Source organism: Grus americana, chromosome 7 (genome assembly GCF_028858705.1).
Source record: "Grus americana isolate bGruAme1 chromosome 7, bGruAme1.mat, whole genome shotgun sequence".
Lineage (NCBI taxonomy): Eukaryota > Metazoa > Chordata > Aves > Gruiformes > Gruidae > Grus > Grus americana.
In genome coordinates, this window is record NC_072858.1 from 36,386,730 (window position 1) to 36,405,952 (window position 19,223).

Consider the following 19,223-nt stretch of genomic DNA (forward strand, 5'->3'; position numbering starts at 1 on the left):
CCCTTAACTGGCAAGGCACACAAGTCCCAGTAGTACAGTACTTGCATAACTTGGAAAGAGTTCAATACCAACTACCAAACTAAGGAGTACTAAAAGGGATACTTTTGCAGCAAGGTTCATCTATTGCTAACACTTTTTGTACAGAACAAGCCACAATAACTGCATTCATACACTCTCCAGTTCATCTCAATTAGTCAGTCAGAATCTACTTCAGTCATTAGAAAACTGCACACAAGAAAGTTTTTAAGACAGGAGTTTAAACAGAGAAGTTTTGAGCCTATATTATTAATAATTTTTCCAATCTACACCTGCTAAACAAGTTTCTCTCAAATACAATAGTTACCACAACTCAACCAGAATTAAAAAAAAACAAACAAACAAAACACCAAACTAGAAAAACTGTTGATTCTGTGGAACCAGAACAGGCCACAGGAGCAAAGGGCTGCTGCAAACCTGACCTGTACTCAGTTTGTCTTGACGACAAACATGTTTCCCACTAAGATCTGTTTTCCTTGGTGTCCAAATTAGTTTTCACCACACATACCCAACTCTTGCTGCTTCATTAATCCCTACGGTCTAATATCTGCTGGGCTATATTGGAAATAGTCCCTATACAAATCCAGGCATGTATCTTCATCTTGTTTTTTCCTCCCAACTCATCCTCTAATAGCATTTCCTTTCCATCATACTCCCACATTGCCATTTTTACTCTAAAGTACTTCTAGACCTTTTTCCGTACTAGAGTTTAAACAGATCAATTCTTGCCCTTTTAGACCTTAAGTTTTAAGACCAGCGTAAAACTGTGTCACATAAACTATGTCACCACCTATCATTTTTAGTAAAAAGCTTCATTTGTTTCCTCATCATCGTGGTATCCTAAAATGGCTACCGGGCAGAAGACAGCATAGCTGCAGTCAGGAGTTACTGAGGAGGGCTGGGCAGGGGTGATGAGCTCAAATATTCAATCACCTTTTCCTTTAGGAAAAGTAGTGCATGAATCTATCACTCAGGAAAAAAGCTTATGCCAAAAAGCCTCAAGAGCTTACTGACTGCTAACACTCAATAACTGCATCCAAGTCCTCCAATTGCTAAATTGACTTAGTGTCTTGTGCTTCCGCACTGCTCTAATGAACTTTACAACGTGGTCATGCACCTTCAATATGAAAATCTTTTTAAAAGCATCAGAAAAACTAAAATTTAACTTTGACAGTCTTTGGAACCAAAGTATATTTAATTTGTTACCTGTGGATAAAAGTAGTGTGCAAAACTTTGGTCCCCACCAGAGAAAATTCTCTTTACGCAGTAACACTCCCCACTGTCTGCAATAGGAATAAAAAACAGACAACTGAAAATGTGAATTTGAGAAATGATTAAGACACAGCAATCAACACTCAACTAGAAGAAGGCTCCTTCATTATGTAACCTTGCTGAAGTACATCTTTGCAACAAATAGTTAAGACTACTTTTAACTGAGGTAAATGTTAGCAGCTCCAAGTTTTAGCTCTAGTGCTAACAAAGGACCTAACTCACAGCACAAGTAACCACATATTTCCTACAGCAAAAATGGACTTTAGGGAACAGAGCACAGTGAAAACAAACCGTTTGGAAGAAAATTATTACAGCCTACATTTAATTTAAATCTCAAGATATGTAAAACACTATAAAGGAACAGGAATCCAAGAAGTAAATATGCCAGATGTTGCTTACCTGTGATTATCGGGCATTGAGTACTATACGGAAGCCAGTTTCCTTTTACTGTGAAGGGACTTTTCCTATTACTGGTTGTTCCTGTACCTAATTGCCCATTACCTCCAAGTCCAAAAGAATAAATTCTTCCAGATGAAGGAACAAACGCAGTAGTGTGCTGCCTAGGGCAAACAAAATTCAGTAACAAAAACCTAAGCATTGTGCAAGCCAGTATGAGAATTGTGTTAAACAGTACATTAAAGGTCCCATAGTATCAAAGACTCCACTTCTCTCTTGGCAATGCACTGCCACTGGCAATAATTCAGCTACACTCCAATAGGCCATATTCCATTTTCATGGAAAAGTTCATAAAACGGAGATACCAGGTTCTGCCTTGAACCCCTGCTTAGGCACAGCCTGATCTTTAGAGCATATCTCTAGACATTCAGAAATTTGAAGTTTCTACCAGATTGGCTGCATCTCCCTTCCCCCTCCCATTCCCTCAACTCCTGACGCCCTCTCTCCTATCATGAGCCTGGGAGGAACCAGTATTGAATTTATGTTAACTATTAAAAGGGAATAGGTCCACTCAATGTCAACCAAACTCCTAGAAAGATAGGTTTACATTTATTTATTCTTTAACCCAAGTAACAAAGTGTGCCCATCTCTTAAAAAATTATGTTGCCTCCCTCATTTTGCCTTTTTAGAATGCAATTCTTTGAACAAGAGCATTTTCATGTGTGCTGGGAATTTTTCTAATATCTTGGGTGCTATTATAATATACACACTAAAAAACCCATTAGGGACTGAAGTGCCATACAGTATTACAGGTATTTCACAAAACAAGTTATGTTCCCAATTCTACACTTATCCTCAGTGATGCTCATGTACCTCCCCAAACACACTTGTTGTTTAATAGGAAATGATAAAGTGACAGCAATAAACAAACACCTTCACACTGATTACTCACACTTTCAGTTTAGAAAATCAGAGCCTCTCAAATAGTATAACTTCCTTTAGTTCTCCCATTGGGAACTCCCATGTTTTTAAAATCCCAGTAGGGGCTCTAAGTATCTTTTGTTAGAGACCATCTTGTCTTCCCTAACCACAAAGGGTAAGGAAAAAAAAAAAAAACCCACTTCATATTGGAATATATATGAAGTTTCACACAAAACAAGTTATTTATAAGATTCATAGTGCTAGCACAGAATAGACCTTACCTGCCACAAGTGATTTGTGTCACAACACTTCCCATAAGTTCAAAGACTTTCCTTGGGTTTATCTCATGGCTGGTAGAGTTATGACCCAACTGACCATAGCCTCCAGCTCCAAATGTAAAAACCCCACCTTCCTAAACAAATAAATTCCTTGCATTAAAATGACAGTATATCTCAGAACTAGAAACTTAACAGAAATAGAGGTTTAGTAAATCTCCTTGTCCGATGATTTTGGAATTGTGGGGAAAGGAGAGAAAATACACATGCACAAGAGGGCCCTGGGACACAGAAGGGTCACAAGTTAATTGCAGTTATGAAAACGTGGCACAGCTATCAAGTATTACCTTACTCCTGTTAAATGGCGTTCTTGTCATTTCCGTATTATTATACAATAGTCCTGCCACTAATTCGTGTCATTAATAAATACTAATCCTCATTTTTCCTCTTTTCCAGTTTTCTTGATGAACTACAACAGTATATAAACTCACACTAGGAAGCTGCCTTCTGTAGGCAGATGATGCAGAGTATGACTGAAATAGTCAGCTTCATTATTTGAAAGCTTAAGAAACCAGAAAATTTAACATTGTTGTAAGGCAAGTCAATTTTTAAAAGTGTTTTTGATTAATTTAATAAAAGAAATTAACCAAAAACTTTAATGAAAGAATGTTAAATCAGAAATATTTTCAGAAGTTACACAACTTACCTTACAACAACTTTGAAACTTTCCATTTTCAAATGCTTTGAAACTGTAAAGCTCTTTCAATTCTACTCTGCATCAGACTGGACCTTTGCTGGAAATCATCATTAAAATGGTAGTGTCCGCTGAGAAAAAACCAACAGCCTCATTCACTGAATCAGGATAACAAACAGTGACAGGTTTTTCTGAATTTCAGGAGGACCTGAAGAATGCTCGCACATATACACAGTACTGTCTATGAAAGATATAAATCAAGACTCCTCATTCTTCAAGGCCTATCACGCAAGGGAAAATGGAGCTATACAAATGGGTGATGTAAATAATTTGTAGAAGCATTTAGAGTAAATTCCGTATCTTAATCGAGTCCATCAGCTTTAAAGCAAGTTTGAAGTTAACTTTCATACATTAAAAAGGAAAAAAACATTTAGAATGCAAGTTACAGATTGCTGTTTTCTTTACATTCCGTATTTCCCTAACCTTGCACAATACAGCAATGTAATCCTGAAATTGATAAAGTTGCCACATCTTTTTCAGTCAAAATGAGAGAATATTTTAGGACAAAAAGCAATTGTTTGTGAACAGCCTTCTCCTTTCACTGTAGAAAATTAACTATGTATAAACAACAAAAGTATGACCCTTTGGGCAGATCATATTCTTCAAAACAACTTTTAACTTGTTACAGTGTAAAAATTCAAACACATTAAAAAACCCCCATACATTTTCCAAAAGTAAACACAGACATTTTCTTCAGAAATAAAACATTAAATATAGTTACTCTCAAAATTCTAATGCCATCTACAACAATATTCTGAATTCAACAGATTCAGACATGAAATGGATATTTAGTCACTTGCCCAAATCTTAATCGGCCAGAATTGTTTTCTACTGCCATCAGTAGTAAGCTCAAAATACTCTGTGTATAAATTGCTACATTTTATTGAGCGATGAACAAGAGGAAACAGTACTTATTAACATTTTTACGATTTATATCTAAATATTGAAGTCTAATCCAACTATCAAAACACAGAAAGAAAAGTATATGAGTCAATAATTTAAACTAAGACATGTATGTATTGGTTTACCCACCACAAAATAAAAGGTATTTATCATCACTTGATGCTTAAAACACACTATTCATCACTAAAATGAATATAAAAAAAGAACACTAGCATTATGCATTCTATTTTGCTCCTAAAGGTTTCCAAATAAGTTTAAAAGATTAAAAATGACTCCAAATAATGCCTTTAGCCAACAGTTACGTACAAGACAATTTGACACTTTTCAGCTCTCTATTTTAATGAATTCCTACATCTCTGTAAAGACATACTGCACTGACACAGAACACATGCTTTTTTCCAAACTGGCTTTGAACTAAATGACCAACTTTTCATAGAACCTCACACTATAATACTTACTAGAGGATTATGTAAATCTTTAATTTCTTCTATTGGTTTGTCAATAGTATGTAAATAGCTGTTGCGCAACAGCAGCCAGGAGAGAGGAGTGAGAATATGTGAGGGAAACCCTGAAGACACCAAGGTCAGTGAAGAAGGAGCGGGAGGAGATGCTCCAGGTGCTGGAGCAGAGATTTCTCCTGCAGCCCGTGCTGAAGACCATGGTGAGGCAGGCTGTCTCCCTGCACCCCATGGAGTTCCATGGTGAAGCAGATATCCACCTGCAGCCTGTGGAGCACCCCACGCTGGAGCAGGTGGATGTGCCCAAAGGAAGCTGCGACCCCGTGGGAAGCCCACGCTGGAGCAGGCTCCTGGCAAGACCTGTAGCCTTGTGGAGAGAGAAGCCCACACCGGAGCAGGTTTGCTGGCCGGACTTCTGACCCTGTGAAAGGGACTCACACTGGAGCAGTCTGGTCCTGAAGGACTGCACCCCGTAGAAGGGACACACGCTGGAGCAGTTTGTGAAGAACTGTCTCCCATGGGTGGGACCTCACACTGGAGCAAGGGAAGAAAGCAAGGAGGAAGGAACAGCAGAGACGTGTTGTGACCTGAGCACAGCCCCCATTCCTCGTCCCTCTGTGCCACTGGCGGGGAGGACATAGAGGTAGAGAAGTCATGAGTGAAATAGAGCCCAGGAAGAAGGAAGGGGTAGGGGGAAGGTGTTTTAGGATTTGGTTTTATTCTTCATTATCCTACTCTGACTTTTGACTCACAATAAACTAAATTAATTTCCCCAAGTCAAGTCTGTTTTGCCCAGTAATTGCTGAGTGATCTCCCTGTCCTTATCTCAACCCACAAGCTTTTTGTTATATTTTCTCTCCCCTGTCCGGTTGAGGAGTGACAGAGCAACCTTGGCCTCTATCCAGGGTCAACCCACCACAATAGCAAATAGCAGATCACTAAGAAAACTTTAAATAACGACACACACCAATCCTCCCAGCATTTAATTTAAATTCAGAATTAACTTGGTCTGATCAGTGCTAACAGCAATGCTAGATGCATTACAGTAAGAAAACAGCTAATCTCTTTAGGATTCAATTTCAACAAAATTTCAATATCTGCATAATTTTAATAATGCAACATGGACCATCATATCAAAAATGATAACAATATGTGTATGCTCATTTTCACCAAATCTGACAGAAAATGAAAAGTACTGAAAGATTTCTTGCGTTTGGTAAGGTTTTTCAAATATTTAGCTATTCTTCCAGTGTTTCCTCAATTTCATCCAATAAACTTTGAGGAAATTTTATGTGGAATTTTGTTTATTATTTCCTATTCAGGTAGCATATTCTCCTGAAAACATTAAAAAAAACCCCACAGCATAAACATATCTTTAAATATTGTACCTTTGTAAGGGCAGCAGTATGATCTTCTCCACAACATATATGAACAACCTTCTGACTTCTCAGTGACTTTAGCAGTGTAGGAACATATCTGTCTGAAAGGTTTAATACAGCAGTAGATCACTTATTTTGAAAATAAAAATGAGAAAACAAATAGTTCTTCTCATTTCTTTTAATTCGGTTCCAGTCAAACAAGCACTTTAAATTTGTTAGCATAACGCAATCATTGTGACTGAGTTTACGTTTTGAGACAGAAGTGGTATTACAGAAAAACAGATATACTTTTATATTGAAATATTTTGTAGCAAATAGTCTCACTTTCACTAGGATAGGATCCCATGTCAATACATAAATCATGAAATATGGAACAGTATGTTCCATTGGCCATCAGAAAAGAAAACAAGTTACAGTTGATTTATGTGCTTCATGTTTTTAAAGTGTTCGTCTAAGTTGGTATCAGTTGGTCATAGTTCAATATTACTAAACGTATAATAGAATGGAACACTGAATAATTAGGAAGCACAACTAACTTTCCTCCATCACCAGAACAAATCAACTCTGTCATCTCATTGTACAAAGGCAATTTTTTTAAATGTTAATGCTAATGTCTTAAAATTTGTCAGGTACACTAAGATGCCTGGAAGAAGCCCTATAAAGACATAAAATGGATTTTACTGAGAAATTATGTTATATAAAAACCTGGGGTCAAACATATGCCAAAGAATACGTAGAAGTAAATGAAGTCTCCCATGAAAATTTGATTTCTGAAAAGTACATGTAATTTTCTTATTACATGAGTATGACCAGACTTAAAGCATTAATTCAGATATGCATTTTAACTACAACACATTTTTCTTATTTTAAATAGTGTTGAGAACAATGAACCAGTGAGAAAATTTGAATTCATTAAATTAGCTATCAATTACTCTATACTAAACTGTCTATGACGGGAACCTGATAGCATATACTCCCATCTTGGAGCCCTGCACATGGTTAGTGTGCACGTAACATAATACAACTAACAAAGAAACAATTTTTTGTCTAACCTAAGCACTTGCTTAAAATTGTTAATGAGTATCAACACCCTAGTAGAGGAAATTTTGGAAATGGTTAGCTGAAAATTGTGAATGATTATCAAAAGTGGCCTGAGAAAGGCAGATACCCGCATGGCACTAAAACAATGAAGATGCCTTAAATGTGTCTACTAAGGACAACCAAATAGTTCTGATCAATTACTGGTTTTGTCAAGCAATTTCATCTCCCCAAAATCCAGCTCAAACTGTAACTACTGCACAGTATCTTAATTCAATCCCATTCAGAAAGTTTAAGCCACAGAAAAATCTAGAACAGAGAAAGAAAACAAGTCAAGCAGGCTGGAATTTCAACATAACACTGTCAGAATTTTCACTACCAAACAGCTGAGGAAAAAAACCTCTATGTCTTCCTTATGCAATCTCACATGACTTCAGCACTCTCCAACAATATTCAACAAAGGTTTGTTCTGTCTGCTCCTTTTCTAGGAATACTGCTGTCTTTAGATTCACAAACCAAGACCTTCAGCATGAAATATTACTGAAGTAATGTTTACTTACCATTATCATCATTAAGACCCAGCTGCCCAAATTTGTTGCGTCCCCATCCAAAAATGGCTCCAGAAAGAGTTAGTACAAAACTATGAGCTCCTCCTGCTGCAATCTGTGCAAAAGGGATTCCCAGCAGAGATTTAATCAAATGTGGTGAGCTTTGTTTTTTATACTCGTAACCTAAGCCCAGCTGGCCATATTTATTTTGTCCCCAGGAAAACACTTCACTTCCTGTTTAAAGGAAAAAAACAACAAAAACCCCCAAGAAATACAATCAATATAGTTCAATTATATAAAATTTATTTACTGTAAGACAAGCTAAAAGTTAGAGTTACTCTTCAGATATTTTCGAGTTTGAAAATGCATGCACATTACTGACTTCTGAGGCTAAGCATTCTCATGTCATTTGCAGACATTCAACTCAAATATTTAAATACCTTCAGTCTGATTAAATATCACATTCAAAACCCTCAAAACTGCTCTTAACAGTCCTGTTTCAACAGTGTTAGATAAGTTGTGTTTGGTTATTACAAAGCAAGATGCTATTCCATTGGGAGTTCCACTACTGCATATATTTTCACGCGGACATCCTGTTGCATACTGGACATGCAAAAATTTCCCATCGCAAGCCTCATTTAAGCTTTTATACAGTAACATACTTAATTTTCACATAAAATTTCAGTGACATATAGTTTAAATTTTAAAATATTGTATTAATGATATGATCAATGAAGCACAAAGTTTATAATGTCACTTGATTCCTCAGAAAAAAAAAGCATTTTGAACAATCACAAATCAGAGAGCTGTTTATGTTAAGATCGCCTCCAAAATAAAACGTTCTACTGAACAACCAATGTTTTGCCAAGGTATTTACTATCCTAAAGATCAACATCTAATCCCAAAGACATTTTGCTTTTGCTGATGCAATACATTTGAAATAGTAGTGTTACCTTTAAACAGTAATGTTTCCTATCTTTGTTCTACCTCCATCTTTCCAATAACAGTTTTATCAAGACAGTAAACAATGAAACCCATCCTCTGGGGTACAGGTGTCTCAGATTTTATTTATTTAAATGAGAACAACCAAGAAACAAAACCAAAACTAACCAGACCAAAAAAAAACCCCAAAACCCCACACCACTTTTATACAAAACAATCTTCCTAACACCAAAGAGATCCCATGCCAATCATTTATAATCACATGAACTAAATCCACCTGAACAACATCCCATATATAGATCTAAAAATACTACAAAGTCTCCTCTCAAAATGCCCAATTCAAGTAAGTTCATCCCATCTTCCTCCCTGCGTGGGTCTATTTTTAAGATCGTAACCTTGCTACATTGCAAGTATTTCTGCAGGTTCTCTTACAACCAGAAAAAACCCCCAAAACCCAACAACAACAACAAACCACCCTACAATGCATGTGAAGAACAGAAACATAGAGTTGCAAATGCATGAATTGACAATAGGATAGTGATATTGTACTTGAAGCTCGTAACTATTTAAAACACCGAGTGAATTTTAAATTATTAAGTCCTATTATATTCTTGCACCTTTGACCAACAGAATGCTTAACAGCACGATTCTGATACTGCCCACATTCTACTGCTGATCTTAACCCAGGCAAATGGTTATTTGTAAATCTCTGTCTGCCTGTTCTGAAAACAAAGGAATCTCACTAGGTTATAATGGCAAAGACACCTGGGAATACATAATGGCACAGAAAACACTCAGTATGAGCCATGAAAAGTCACATACAGAACCAAGGCACATATAGTCAGTATAAACTATTATCAAGAAAAACAAAAAAAGTCATTCAGCATACAATTAACATGTCCTTCCCCACAGCTTATTTAGTTTATATTTTAACCACACCTTGTTAAGAAATACTGTCAAACTTTACCATCTTTCTGGAATATTTGTTTTGAGTTTTATGTTTTCATTAAGCCCATCCAGCAGCCACTTCTTCCAAACGGAAGTTTTGGCCACAAGTCTCCTTTGTTACAATAAAACAAAGCAGCAGCAAATTCCAATTCGTATTCATTTCTGGATACCTATAGTAACTGGCCCCAGTAAAATTTTGAAGACATATGTTTAAACCTTTCAAAAGGTGCATTATAACATGACATTACATATCAACTACAGAAGCACCAACAAAGCAGAGGCTTTGTAACAGAAAAGCAGACAAGGAGATCGTTGCCTTGCAAGCCTCAGTAACTTGAAGTTACAGGTTAAAATAGACTACTGACAAAGCAGCACGCTAGCAGGATGAAAAAGAAACAGGACCAAAAAGAAAAAAGGAGAAAAACAAAAACGAATTTAAAATGGAAGTTACATGAAAGCAAGATGATAAGCTGCAAAAATGTATAAGAACAAAAAAAAGCAGAACAACACATTTGTTTGTACATTTATTTTTAAATTCAAGCTTCCATCATTAAATTACACTTCTCCTACCAACCTCAAATCCCATCTGTGTTAAGTAGTAGTATGTTTAAAAAAAACATTCCTTTTTTAAAAAGAAAAAATTACATGTTGAAACATTTGGAATTACCTGGTAAGAAATTACACAAAACTTCAGGAGAATTTGGCTTACCTTTTGAGAGTGCTAACGAGTGATAATAACCGCAAGCAACTTGAACGATTTGGATCTCTGATAAGCTTTTAATATTTCTATTGGGGTAAGAAAACAGAGAAAGAATTAAGCTACTGGGCATGGTATGAAATATAAAGCCACTCCAAAGGGTAATATACAAAAAGTGAATCCTTTTTACTGAAGTATGTAAGAAACTAGTTTAAATATTCTAACTTAAATTAGAAGCCATTTAGTAACATCTTAAGTCAAAACTGCTTCTTTTCTAACACCTTCAAGAACAAGTTCTGTCTTTTTTTCAAATTAATAAAGTCAGTAAAAGACCGTAATGAATGCAAGAAAATGATTCTTACTTTCTAGTTTCCAAAAGAAAAAATGTTTTACAATCTTCTTCATATCAATGACATATAAAGACTGAACTACTCTCTGTTAAAATCTGAACACTCCATTTTTCATTTCTACCAACATTAACTTCAATCAAAACTTCAGTTTACAGAGCTATTACATATTGCATAATATGATAAAAAAGTTGCAAATACATACAAGTGTGCATTAAATCTAGTATGCTTTCAACTTTTGATGAGAAAAACAGGAGTTTCTAAAAGGCCTGTGGGCTTCTAAATTTAATACAGAAATAAATAACCCTTATATTAGTTATTTATATCTTTCATATTTATACATATGTCACAGATAGCCATGATAAAGTCATGAATTACTAATGTTCCAAGGAATTGTTACTTTCCTGTGTCTTTTTCCTATAAAAAAAAAAAAATTAGAAAAGAAAACCTCCAGCTTCCAAACATACAAACTTACTGCTACAGTTCCACTGATTTCAGTGAACCTATTCATCACAGTAAAAATGTGGACTTCAGCTAGCTGGAATGCTTACAACATTCTGAAAACAAGCAAGTGAATCTGGCTAGCATTCATTTTTATCACTAGAAGGTGTATTATTTCATCACAGCTAAAAAACCTCAGGGTGAACACTGAAGTACAGAGATCAGATAGCAAACCCACCGTCTTCAAACGTACTCCCACAACTGGTTTTGAAAGTTTAACATTCTACTTCTCTTAAATGGCAGTTATCAATCCCCATTTACATTCTTAAAATACCCATCCTACTTTTCCAACATAACTCATTCTTAGTAGATGACTAAAAAATAAAAAAAAAAAAAGAAAAAACCCAAACCACCCAACAAACCCAACCAAGCAAACCCATAACACACTTCTCATATAAGCTGACATTTTGAGATAGGAAACTGTCTAGAGCATGCAAGTGCAATAGCTAAAATACACTTTCTAGGGTGTGTTTTTAATTATAACAGCAGAATGGCTTAACCAATATGATTTAAGCACAATTTTTTTAAAAAAAATAACTTATTATATACTAATTATTTTTAACCTGGGCACTCTGATGCATTCCTCTGTTCCTGGCAAGCCAAGCTGTCCATCAGTAGCCAGACCCCAAGCATATACCTGACCCTTGTCATTTAATGCAAGAGTGTGGGCTTCTCCACATGATACAGCTACAATATTTTGGGCATCCAGTGCACCAACATGCTCTAAAAAAAAAAAAAAATAAAAAAAGTTGTTAAAAAAAAAAAGCTACTAACAAGCTAGCATTGTTGAAGACAGTTACACTCAGTACTAAGATATCAACTGGAATGAGAGAGAAGTAAACCCAGAAGTCTGCCAAAACATCTTTTACTTAAAATCGTAAGCATGCTATTCTAGGAGAAGCTAAATTTGACACCCCAAAGTAACCAAACAGCAACTGTATTTGGAGCAATATACAGAAGTGCAGAAAAACTGCATCTTAATCATAATGGTTTCTTCTAATCTTCCCATCTGCAAATGAGTGCAGAAACTCAATTAACATTAAGGTCAAACAGATTATTGTCAAATGACTACACGTGTAGACATTATGTAAGAGGAAAACATTCCACCACAGCAAATTAAATTCACCTATTCATTATTAACAAAAAAGCCTGCAAAACAAGGCAGGGCAAATTAAAGACTGAAGCTACTGATTTTGCAATGAGCTACACAATGTCCTCTTTATAATGTAAAATACTGTAGAAACAGATCCTAAATAGTAATTTTTCTAGATATACAGTGCACGCCTCTGCAAAGCAAACACTAAAACATCTATGATTTTTTTCCAGTACCTTTAAATACATTTGGAAAACCTCAAAGTTTGCTTTCACGCTTACGATTTGTGATCAGAAGTCTAAAATTTTCATTTTGGCCACAGTAAAGTGGAGAAATATCATCAGGGTCTATCATTAAGGCTGAAATTTTCAACAGTTCCCTTAAACAAGAACCTGCTTGGACATTTTATGCCCAGTTTTCAAACACATAAATTCTATTCCTGCCTAAGAATGGCACACCACTGAAAAAAACTGTGTATCATCAACGTAACATGCACTGGAAACACAGGGTAGCACAGCCTAAGTCAATTAGCTAACAGTATCTGCAACATGACAGGCACTCAGCTTCCAAAACAAAGTAACACAGGCAGCAGACATAAGTTCATTTTTTAAAACAGCTGGTCTGATTAAAGAGGTTACCTCCCCAATTCAGCCCATTATGGCCTCCACAGCTCTGCCAGCGGAAGAGGTCGTGTAAGCACTCTCCAGTTCAGGCAACAGCATGCAGATTAGCTCAGACTATCTTGACCAGCTGCTAAACTAGCCAAGATGACTTTGCCTAACACGGATTAAGGAACATTTACACAATTCCTATGCAAGCAGAGCTCTGTGGGGAGGAAAGAGGGAAGGCGTGGCTAAACAGTGCCACTGGTAACACTGAGGTGGCAAAAATTATCTTCAGTTAGCAGAAATATATTCAAATGAGAACATCCACTCATTTGTAAAGATACTGAGCTTCTTTAGACTGCGCAAGTACAGTTTTCTCAATGCACCGACTTCACATGGGAACATTCGACAGTATTGTCAGTAACCTCTAGATTAAAGAGAAATCAGGGAGGAGGACATTACAATTCTTGACTGCTGTGTCTGAGCACGTTAACAAACAAAAGATTATAGTAGGTGTTTGCCCTTTACATATGAAAGCTCATACAAGGCTGGTTTAAAACACCAAAAAGTTAAGAGTCAGACATTTTTACTGTAACTTTTAAAGACAATTCAGCATCATTTTCAAAGTGGGTAACAAGTATTCAGATTAAGTTTGACAAGCTGAGTTTCTATTCATGTTCATGAAGCAGATGTTTGCACAGGATTCAAGTTTATCAGTTTTAATATCCATTTACTGTTTCCCAATAGAAGCCCAAATTAGTTTTAGAAGTTACATATCAACTACATGAAAAATCTTTACTTGGCACCAAATCCGAAACTCTGAATAAAGGAGAACTACTAAAATACTGCATAATGCCTTATTTCCACATGCGATATTTGTATCGATTATTGTGCCAAGTAACTTGTAAAATTGCTGTAACAGTGATTAGAATAAGCTCTTACTAAGGCTTTCCAGTTTGCTTACGTTATGCTTTAAGCACTGTCAGAAGCACTGTTCCGTATCTCTCAGTAGCACACAGATATGACTCACATGCACAGCTCTGAAGGGAGCCCATGTGCACACTCCTCTGCAGTCCCTGCAAGATGTTTACCCATTTCTGCTATAGAACTGCTCTAGCAGGAAGCAGAAACATGCATATAACAGATAGGAAGAAAAAAGCCCAAAGAAGTTTTAGATTGCATCCTTTAGGCTTTTCCAAATCCTCTTCCTGTAGCGCTGCATATGCTGAAAAGTCTTTTATCAAAAGTTTTATTTTTAGTTCTTAAAAAAAAAAATTAAGAACATTGCTTTAATCAGACCTGCTCTGCATCACATATTAGACGATTAAAAACACACAGTATGTTTCTCAATTGTGGTATGCCAAATATTAACTGCTACCATATTCCAGTAGCCAAACCTGTACACACAGTACAATGCTAACCCATGTATTGAAGCAGGTTCCCTCCCCTTGAGATTAAAAACAGCCACCGAGTCTCCCACGGCCTTAGGTACACTGAATCCGTGCTGGAAATAAAAAATAGTGGCACTGTCCAGCTGTACAGCAGGCAAAAATACAGGGGGATGGCCATGTTTCACAGTTGGTTGTTTCCAACTGTCACAAGATGCAATCCAAGCAAAGGAATGCTTTTCAAATTAAAAATATGCCCATTCTTGGAAGAACTACCATACATACAATTCAGCACATACACAGTCACTGGCAGCCTTGGGCCTGATGTAACATGACAGAACAAAAAATACACGCAGAACCACACGTATTCTCCGCAATTCATTACTTCTAAACTTACCGGGTCTTTTCCTGGCTTTTTCATGCCCTAGCTGTCCTAGATCATTGCATCCACATGTATAAACAGTCCCATCATCGAGGACAAAAACAGTATGTCTCAGTCCACATCCTACATCTCTGACCCTTTTATTTAAAAAAAAGTCACTTTTTCTGGGTTCTAAAACAATCTCTTCATCAATTCCACCCAATCCAAGCTGTCCAAAAGATGCATTTCCCCAGCACAACATGTTTATGCTTCTCTTGGTCACAGAGATCTTCCAACTTCACTTTTCTAGAATATCCCTTCTGTGTAGCTGTTCAAAAAAAAAAAGTACAGTTTTTCAATATTGTCCCTAATGTTTATGTTATCTTCTATACAGCCTGTAATCCACAAGTTCACCTTCTATATACCAATATATTGAAACACTGAACAATTGCTAAGAGTGTGAGTTACTTTCTTGGACAGTATTTACATTAACTCTGCAGTAAAATGCTTTCCTTCCCATTTCAGATTCAACTTTTAAGACGTGCAAGTCCTCGGTTCTATAAAACTTTGTTTCAAAAATTTAAAATATCATTCTTTGTAAAACTTCTCTAATCCCTAACCCAGAACTATACAAATGGCTATCACAACTAATTCTAGCCAGTGGAAACGACCACAAACATCTTTTAAGAAGACAGTACAGGCTAGTTTCTTTACATAAGGAGCTGCACGACTCCTGAAAGCACTGTGTACGGCCTCAAGATCATCCCCCGAAACAACGCTTGACTCATAGCTTGGAAAAAATTGGTCAGCTCTGATCAATCCAGTTATGCAACACAAAGAATAATATGATGTGTCAATCATTACATTTAAACAACCATGAGTCAACCGAACTTAAAATTTAATAGAAAATAAATAGCTGAAACTCAAGTCCCCAGCCTTGTGCTGCAATCAACACAGGTTACAGCTTCGCAGTTACTCTGCGGTAACAGGAAGCCACATATACAAACTCCCCCATGCAAATTCCCATACCTAATACCTAAACTGCAATTACCAGTATACATGCTGACAGACTCTGCACCTATCTGGAAAGGATACAAAGCTACACTTCACTTTCCTTTGGAGTACTGCAGATGATGAAGAATTTATGACAATGTTTTCACTGTTACTCACACTACACTTCGTGATAGTACATTTCCCCATATTTTCAGAGCAATTTAAAAATCAATGCTATACAGTATAAATTGCTATAAATTATCATCTGTGACCATTGTTTGGAAGACAGCACGAATAATGGAATGTGGAATACAATGCACTACAAATGCATTCAGTCTACATTCTGCAGGGTCATAAGACATATAAACCGTTAAATATAAAAATGCTCAGAGAAGCAAGCCAGCAGTTAGCACCTAAGTGTTACATAAACCAAAGAAGGGCAGAATTCTTGCCAGCACAACAGGATGAACTATTTTCCTCTGCAAAAGTCAAAATGCAGGAAACAAGATGCTTATTTTTGCAATCTCATAACAAAAAACCCCCCCAAACCAGCCAAACAGCTTATAATATATTTCATTCTGTTTACCTATCTCAGGAGACGATGCATGATCAAATATTTCCCTAGCTATCACTAGCGATATCCTACCACATTCAGAAGGGGACATCAAAATGAAGATGTCTTCAGTTAAGACATAGCTATGCCACAGCAAATTTCACACATCTGTAGCAGTGACTGCAATGCAAACTTCAACCTGCAACACAAGAAGTTAGAAAAGTATGATTATTATGCTTCGAGATTTCTATAGTCAAGATTTATCTTCCTCTGCAGTGGGGCAAAAAGAAGTTCTTTCTATTAAAGCAGCTATGCATTTCCGGACAAGGTGGGGGGGTTGTTTTGTTAAGTCAGTAGCCAATTAAGTTTTGTACTTTGATCTCAAATCACGACAGTATTTTATCCCTGTATGTAGTCGTTAAAGCCAACTCACATTGTCAGCTGCTGGATACTACCATGCGTGACATCAAAAGCAGTCCAATGCCGACACCAAACACAGAACGCGAGGGAAACCACCCAACTCATTTTCTACTAGCAGAGAGTGAGTAACGGTGCTACAAGAAGAGTCTGGATGTTTCCCGCAGGCTAGAGCGGGCTGTGTAATCGCACCGTGCACGGGCACTGACGCGCTCTTAAATTGCCCCAGCCGCGGGCTGCGCGCCCGGCGCTCCCCAGGGCAGCACCACACGCTCCTGCCGGCTCCGGCTGCCCCCTTGAGCGGGACACCGCCCGCGTTCGCCCACCCCCTGCCAAACGCAGCCAGCCTGCGGCACGGGCTTAACGGTTCCCCTCCCTGGGGCACAGATTTCCCCGCCGCGGTGGGGTCCAGAGAAAGCGGCCGCGCCGCGGGCGGGGCCGGGCCAGGCCGGCCCCGGCGGAGGAGCGGAGGTCTGCGGCCGGAGTGGGGCCTCCGCCCGCTCCGAGGGGGCGGCGCCAGGCGCCGAGGTCCCCTCAGCACGCCCCGCAACTACTAAGCGCCGTCGCCCGTAACGATCCTAACCGCCCCGGCCCACCGGCCGCCCCGCACCTGCCCTCCCCGTTCCCCCACGCTGCGGGCACTGCCGTTCGTCCCGCCCCGCTCCCACAGCCGCCGAGCCCGCCGAGCCCACCGGCCCCGCAGTGGGGCCCCATGGGCCGAGCGCGGCCCCCTCGGTTTTCTCGTCCGCCCCGCGGGGCAGCGCCCGGGTCCGCAGAGGTCCAGCGGCGCGTCACGGCCCAGCGGAACTCACCGGCGGCGGCGAGGTGCTCCGGCCCGCTTCTCCCGGCGCCGCGAGGCCGCGCCCCAGCCCGGCCCGGCCCGCCCCGCCGCAGGCACCCACCGGCCACCGCCAGGGCGTGAGCGGCCCCAGCGCGAAGCGGTGACAGGGCCCGGCCGCCGCTTCTGCGCAGGCGCGAATTCAGAGGGCAGGGCCGCAGACGGGCCCACTTCACTGCTTGCCTGCCTCCCTCCCCGGCCTCGTGCTCAGGGGCGGTGACGCAGCGGCGGCGCGGCGTGACGTCAGCCAGGACCTCGGCGAGGCTCGGCAGCGGGAGGCACCGCCCGCCCGGCGGGGCTCGGGACCCCGGGGGGGCGGCGTGTGCCCTGGGGCCGTGCTGGCGGCGGCGGTTTAGTGCCGGGGCGTGGGGGCTCCGGGGCGTGCGGGCTCCGAGGCGGGGGTGCTACCCGGGCCCCGAGCAAGGCTCAGAGGGAGGTGACTCTCAGAGTGGCTTCGGTTCCCGCTGTTGGGCCGCGAAGAGGCTGAGCGAGAAGTTGCCAACGAAAAAGAAATTTAGGAGAATGACTATGAAGTGACGAATGCTGGAGTGATGCCTTCGTCCTCCCCGTGCGCCTGGAGGACGGCACTGGAGAAGAGCAGAGCTGGATGCGGGAGGGTGCTGTTAGCTCAGTGCACGTTCTGGGGCGGTGACTGCAGCTGTACATATTCTTGGCTTGCGAACAAGTGAGCGCAAAACATACAGCAGCTTTAAAGCGTACCATCGTTGTATCAGAGCACTATTTTTAAATCAATTTTAAAAATTGAGTATGTTGTGGAGCAAATCACTACCTCTGTGTTTGCTGAGAAGAGGTCTTCGTGATGGCATATTTCTCCTTCCTTGCAGAGTGGTTAAGAGCCTTGGCTGGTGTTGCTGTTCCTTATCCGTGATCTATGGAGATCTGCAGAAGCCTCTGCTTGATCTCTGAGGGCATGAAAAGAATGAGATCAGTGAGCAGGAAGGAACTGGATCTGCCAGGGAGAAGCAGGCACAAACTGTTCTTCATACTCCAATTACCTGTCATTAACTTATGACACAACAGGCTTCTTCCCTGAGTGTGATCCAGACGGTGTAGGTGCAGTGTGAGGCAGCGGTGTAAACACCAGCTTCAAGGCGGGTGGGGGTGGTTGCCGTACCCCTCCACAGAAATGTTTTAAGTTTTCTGTCAGTTTTCTGACTTCTGCATTCTGCTCACAAGCTTTTCTCAGTGTCAGAGCATACACAAGGCGGGCACATTAAAACGTTTTTTTCACCGAACCCATGTCTCTAGCGGAGCAACTAAAGATAAGTTTACATGCTAGACACATTTTTTAGCTTTTTTCCTAGGATTTTGCTTAGTACTGAGAGGAAAATCCATTGCAATGTACGTACGCGGACTGGGCTGGGAATCCAAATGCGGTTTCCTTATTTAGCAGCCTCTCTATAGTAGTTCTGGGATCCACCCTTAGGTAGGTGAGGAAGTAAAAAAGGCCAGGACCAGGCATACCTCACAGCAAGTGAGGGTTTTTTAACTATGGGTAAGAAAGGTTCTGTGTTAGGTGTCATTTCGCCCTGTAGTGGA

General features: G+C 39.6%; 1 protein-coding gene across 9 annotated transcripts in view; it reads right to left on the reverse strand.

The window, feature by feature from the left end:
- HERC4 (HECT and RLD domain containing E3 ubiquitin protein ligase 4) overlaps nt 1-18,586 on the reverse strand; it is a 36,278-nt gene extending 17,692 nt beyond the window's left edge. Inside the window, exons 1-10 of one of the 9 annotated variants that reach the window (XM_054831056.1) lie at nt 18,454-18,586; nt 16,502-16,607; nt 14,899-15,190; nt 11,979-12,138; nt 10,580-10,656; nt 7,993-8,214; nt 6,404-6,495; nt 2,907-3,037; nt 1,708-1,868; nt 1,243-1,319 (exon numbers count right to left, since the gene is read on the reverse strand). In XM_054831056.1, the coding sequence (XP_054687031.1) occupies nt 1,243-1,319; nt 1,708-1,868; nt 2,907-3,037; nt 6,404-6,495; nt 7,993-8,214; nt 10,580-10,656; nt 11,979-12,138; nt 14,899-15,124 (1,146 nt within the window). In that variant the 5' untranslated portion in view covers nt 15,125-15,190; nt 16,502-16,607; nt 18,454-18,586. Of the gene's footprint in view, nt 1-1,242; nt 1,320-1,707; nt 1,869-2,906; nt 3,038-6,403; nt 6,496-7,992; nt 8,215-10,579; nt 10,657-11,978; nt 12,139-14,898; nt 15,191-16,441; nt 16,608-16,841; nt 17,149-17,637; nt 17,833-18,453 lie in introns of those variants that run through there. The other 8 variants (XM_054831054.1, XM_054831055.1, XM_054831060.1 and 5 more) reach the window with 8 other exon arrangements.
- Between the last annotated feature and the right edge of the window lie 637 nt (nt 18,587-19,223).